Source organism: Ischnura elegans, assembly GCF_921293095.1.
Source record: "Ischnura elegans chromosome 13 unlocalized genomic scaffold, ioIscEleg1.1 SUPER_13_unloc_4, whole genome shotgun sequence".
NCBI lineage: Eukaryota > Metazoa > Arthropoda > Insecta > Odonata > Coenagrionidae > Ischnura > Ischnura elegans.
The window spans coordinates 6,322,018-6,327,388 of NW_025791660.1; the positions used below are offsets into that span (position 1 = coordinate 6,322,018).

General features: G+C 37.2%; 1 protein-coding gene across 1 annotated transcript; it reads right to left on the reverse strand.

Annotated features, from left to right (window-relative positions):
• Window positions 1-2,063: 2,063 nt before the first annotated feature.
• Window positions 2,064-4,286, reverse strand: LOC124173302. The gene is made up of 5 exons (XM_046552819.1): window positions 4,076-4,286; window positions 3,678-3,882; window positions 3,364-3,581; window positions 2,869-3,036; window positions 2,064-2,230 (listed from the first exon to the last, which is right to left on the reverse strand). The coding sequence occupies exons 1-5, from the start codon at window positions 4,101-4,103 to the stop codon at window positions 2,064-2,066; spliced, it is 786 nt and encodes a 261-aa protein (XP_046408775.1). The 5' UTR covers window positions 4,104-4,286.
• Window positions 4,287-5,371: the final 1,085 nt, after the last annotated feature.

Consider the following 5,371-nt stretch of genomic DNA (forward strand, 5'->3'; position numbering starts at 1 on the left):
TGGATGTTTTTTAATGTCCGCTATGTTTTTATATGCACGAACCTCTTCCATTTCTTCATAGGTACCGGAAAATTCGTCGTTAAGGACTGCCTGTGCTTGTATTGTATGGTGAATACAGCTGTTGCTCGCCGCTTGGAGATTTCTACGAACATCTTTTGTGGCAAAATATTATTTTTTCAACGTGACAACTTCTTGTATTGCAAGGTGAATACTACTTTTGCTCGCTGCTTGGAGATTTCTACGAGCATCTTCTGTGCCAAAGTAGTGTTATTTTCAATGTCACAACTGCTTGAATTGTGTGGTGAATGTAACTTTTGCTCGCTGCTTGGAGATTTCTACGAACATCTTTTGTTTCAAAATAGTGTTATTTTCAACGTGACAACTACCGTTAATCACAGTGCCAGTGGTTGTAATGCACAAAGTTTGACGAGGTTGACAAATATCTGCCAAGATCTGTAATTATCAGTGTTCCATTGTGATTGGTTAGTAAACAGTGGTATTACGCTATCGAGAAGTGTTTGATAGTAATGTAAAAATTGTCAGTGGCGTTTTTACCTTCGTCATTCACTGCAGAGATTACATTTCACGACCAAGCTATCAAGTTCAAAGCCATGTGTGAAATTTGTTTATACTAGGATATAAATCGTACCAAGGAATTGTAGTGAGAAATGTTACCTGTGCCACCTGCGTGGGATAATCTGAGGCCTATAATCAGTGATTAAATAGTTGTTTTCATCATAGCGAGCTCTTCATTGCAAGGTTTACGTGATGAATATAAGAATGGTACTTAATGACTTCCAGTTTTTGATGATCCTATTTACCATTATTTATAATGGTGTGAGCTTGTATCGATTGTGGATTTTACCTGAAATATTGAAATAAGTTGTAGCCTGTGTGTGTGATTGCCGCGGAACCGATTCGCGATCTCATATGTTTATTGTGGGCAAACTGTTTTGCTGTGGTTGTGTACCCGTGAATAAACCAAAGAAATGGTGAAACTCTGTGATATTATATTGAAATAAAATTTTCTTGTAATTAGTAGTGCATATCTTGTGTTTTTTAATTCTCCATTGCTTTTCATAGATAACAGCCAAAAAGTTATTTTTCGTTATTATTAAAAGTGCCTTTCTTGTTCTCTGAATTTGCATTAGGTTTCTAAACCCCGTTACTTACACGAAAGGAATGCAGAGCAACAGATATTTTGTCATTTCACAGATGTTGAGTGTCGTATTGTCTGTGATTAAGGGTCTCCAGCTAAGTATTCGTTGTGGATTTTCATATATTTTTTAATAATGGGCATTTCGGTCAAATCTCTAATGGAATTGGTGGTTCACCTTGCCCGTTGGCCTTAAAAGCACTTCTATCGTAATTTTTCGATGGTCTGCCATGCAATTTATCACTACCAGCGACTGCTCATACGTGATTTTTTGATGATATCTTCCGCAAGTCACTGCTAATTATTGTTTTATTCAACTTTTTATCCTATAACCTCTTCGGTCCCGAAAAAAACCTGGCTCTCAGAAAAATGTTTCCTTGCTAATATTTAGCACATATGAGACTACTGACATTGTGTGTGGAAGTATTTTTGAAATTGTTTCTATAATTGTTAAAATATTCTATGTCCACATATGTGGACATGAGGATCATATATGCAGATTGTGAAATATACTTTTCTGTTTTTTATTGCGATATATATGTACTTTTTTTACTTAATTGATCAAATACTATTATTGCATGCGAAAAAATTGTACCACGAATAAAAATATAAAAGTTTATCAACAAAATGAAGAATAAATAATTTTTTTAGTAATTTTTATTTTTTAATATTTCTCAAATAAACAGTTATGTCAAGTATGAATTACAATGACATTAAAATAAAGGCACATAAGTAATTAAAATCTTAGTACAAATCAAATAGTTCAATTATTATGATACATAATACAATCTTAAAAAAATAAAAAACAATTGTTTTCTTTCAGCATGTTTAGTGCCTTGTATGAAATTTTTGAAAACAGCCATTGAGGCTCACACATAAGTATACATCACACTTTTGGCATTTAATCCTAGTTCTTGATGAACAGCCAGTGTCTGCATCGTGATGCATTTTTGTCATTGCTAAAAATAGGCCAATGATTTATCCTGTCAAATCTGACGTCATTGACAGGGTGTATGATTCTTCGACGTTTTTGCTGGGTTTGATCCTCGTGGTCAATTTGCTGATCTTCAATGCCTGTTTCTTCATTTACACATATTTTAGAACTCTCATGAGGGCCTGGACTAATTGAACTACATTTTGATGGCCTGCCTCTTTTTTTTGGATCTCCTCCCTGATTTCAACCCTTCCAGATTCAAAGTGAATTATTGCATTGCCTAATCGAGTTCTAAATTGCAAAAGTGAGGCAATTTCTCTTTTTGGTACATCTGCCTTCACACAATTTCGGCGGTACATTACCCAGGAATTTACTATAGCCAAATCAACAAAGTGCGTAAATACCCGTAAAGGCCATTTTTTGGTACGCATTGAAGAAGAGTAATATGCTAGAAGTCGATCACAAAGATAAATTCCTCCCATACATTGGTTGTATTTTTTTATAACTAGAGGCTGGTTGACTTCACGTTTCCTCTTCTCTGTTTTGTCCCATCTCAAGCAAGATGAGTGGGGTTCACTACCTATGCAAGTAGATAGCATAGTGACTGCCTTACTATCCTGCCACTTGACACAACACATTTTTTTATCACTGCGCAGAACCTCGTCATAATCACCCCGTTTTAATTCTTTGTCGGATTTCAAAATACTAAGTGCACCACCTACTCTGTTTTTCATGACAGTACCACAGAGGTTAAAATTATTTGCCACTAGGTAATCACCTAGTTTTTCACTAGTGAAGAAGCGGTCGCAGTAGATGATGGAATGGCTGATCGTCCTCGTTAGCAACTTCACAATTCCTGCGCCCAGACCAAGCTCCCTCATGTCCTTATCAGGAATGGTTCCTTTTCCAACATAGATATGAAAATCAAGAACAAGACCATCTCTTTCTGCAAGAACAAAATTTTTTAGTCCTACTGGATGTGGCTTATTCGGTACATACTGTCGATTAGGACATCTACCAGTGAAAGAAATCATTTGTTCATCTACAGATTGTTCATTCGATCTAGGTAGCATGTGACATTTTTTCAAAAAGGCATCAAGTATCGGTCTTACTTTTTGTAACTTGTCATCGCTATCGCTAGTAACAAATTTGTCAACGAAATGTAAATGATTCCTTAAGTCGAAAAATCTGTCCCGTGACATGACTTTTTGAATGAGAGGAACGGCCAAATCCCTACTCCAATACAGCCTTGTTTGCGGATAATTTAGTGAACCCATCAAAATGGACACTCCAACAAATCTGATGATTTCATCGTAGGTCATATTAATGGAGCGATGATCTCTTACTTGTACTGAATACAGGTTGCTTTGTTCTACCACACTTTTCCAAAAGCTGGGAGGAAAATACTCGAAAAACATATCGAGGAAATTTTGACTCCCTTCCTCATTTTCACAAAAGAGATCTTCTACGTCGTGTACATATGGTGGCATCCTGTAAGTTGTACAATTTTTTGCAGATTACTTATTTATTATTATCACCAATGTATTCATAAGTGCATGCAGTATCATTCAATGCACTTTAACTCACTTGTCACGTGTCCATTTTTTATTCTTCGGAGTGCCTTTTTCTGAATTCGGTGAACGGAGTGATGCTAGTGGAACATCATCTTCACTTGAATATTCTTCTAAATATTCATTAAAATCATGTTCTTCATCTTCACCACTAGATATTTCCCCTGGAATATCCACATCACTATCTCCTAACATTTCCAAAATGTCATCAGCAGAGAGGCCTATAGCATGTTAAACAGCAAAGTTAAACCCGATGTCCACATATGTGTACATTTGTTAATTGAAGGATAGAAAAATAATTGGTGGTCGCACGAAAAACAACAGACTACCATCATAAGTATAAATAATGATTACATTAAAAGAAAAAAATTCAACATGAACCAGTGAAAATTAGCGGAAATACAGTTTACTTACTTCCCATGTGCTTATTTGTGGCCGCCATTTTGATTTCTGGAAAACAAATGCTGAAATAAATAGCTTCTAGTATGTAGAATTGGCGCTGTCAAGGCGGAAAATTCAAAAAAAGGTATGTCCACAGATGCGTACAAGAGTACAATATTCTACTGGAAGAAACTAGCCTGTGAATTAATAATAAACCGGCTGTCCACATATGTGGACAAGGGGACCGAAGAGGTTAAGTAAGAATTGAGGAGCAAAATTCGTTCATTTGTCAAACTTTTTAGGTGAATTAACGAAGGACACATCCTTATTATTCCATAAATACCACTAATTGTCTTTATCGACTGCCAACAACTCTTGCCGAAATATTCGTCTGCTAGGAACAGTTGCCGCGGAATTGGAACACCGCACGCCCTTGCCATTGGCTACACCATTTTCGGGCTGAAGGAGCTCAGAATTTTTCATACAAACGTCACTTCCGCCGCATCGCTCCTTACCGACCCCCTGACACGTACTCTCCACCCGGCGGTGACTTGCCGACCGTCCCATTCGTAATCGTAAGGGGCGGTATGATACCGTATACCGAACGAAAACTCCGCCCGGCGGTAGCGTACCGCCCGCTCGTTCGTAATAGGCCCCTTAGTCTCTTGTCAATGACTTTAACTTCACGGTTTATATTACATCTAAGCTCTTTGAAACAGGGTTTCAACCACAGTTCCATCAAGCGCTTGGACACACCAAAAACACAGTGCATGAAATCAATTTTAGAGCCAGAAATGAAATCTGGCATAATTTTCGATTGTTGAAGCACACCTTTGAAACCAAAAACAGGCTTCCTCGTCTTTTCAGCTTCAAGGCAGTGCCTCTTTGAGGCTGTTGCAGTTCGCACGAGTGCAACTTCATCGTATTCATAACAGAAAACTCTACTTTTGCATGAAAGTAGTACAGTCTTGCCTTTATTAAGGCATTCAATACAGCCAAAAAAACCATTGAAATTTTTCATATTATACATAATCGCCTAGGCTGGCATATCAGCAATGCTGCTTAGCACAAAGCTCCTCACTGTTTCCAAAGACCTATCACAAACAATCATTGACATACCATTCTTGAGTGTTTCAAACACTTCTATGAAATGGTTCAAAACAGCATTGGTATCAGGTTTGGCGGAACCATGCCATAAGCCACCTAGCACAATGTTTTCCATCAAAAATCTTTTAGAATAAGGAAGTTCATTCATCACAAATAATATGGCCCATTAAGTAATTTTGGAAGAGTTAAATAATCGCATCCCATCAGTATAAACCATGAATG

Bases quoted from the DNA above. Each gene is read 5' to 3' on its own strand.
- LOC124173302 (XM_046552819.1), bottom strand. From the start codon at position 4,103: ATGGCGGCCACAAATAAGCACATGGGAA. The intron at 3,883-4,075 runs GTAAGTAAACTG...AACATGCTATAG, and splicing joins CACAAATAAGCACATGGGAA to GCCTCTCTGCTGATGACATT. The intron at 3,037-3,363 runs GTTCACTAAATT...TTGTTCTTGCAG, and splicing joins TGGAGTGTCCATTTTGATGG to AAAGAGATGGTCTTGTTCTT.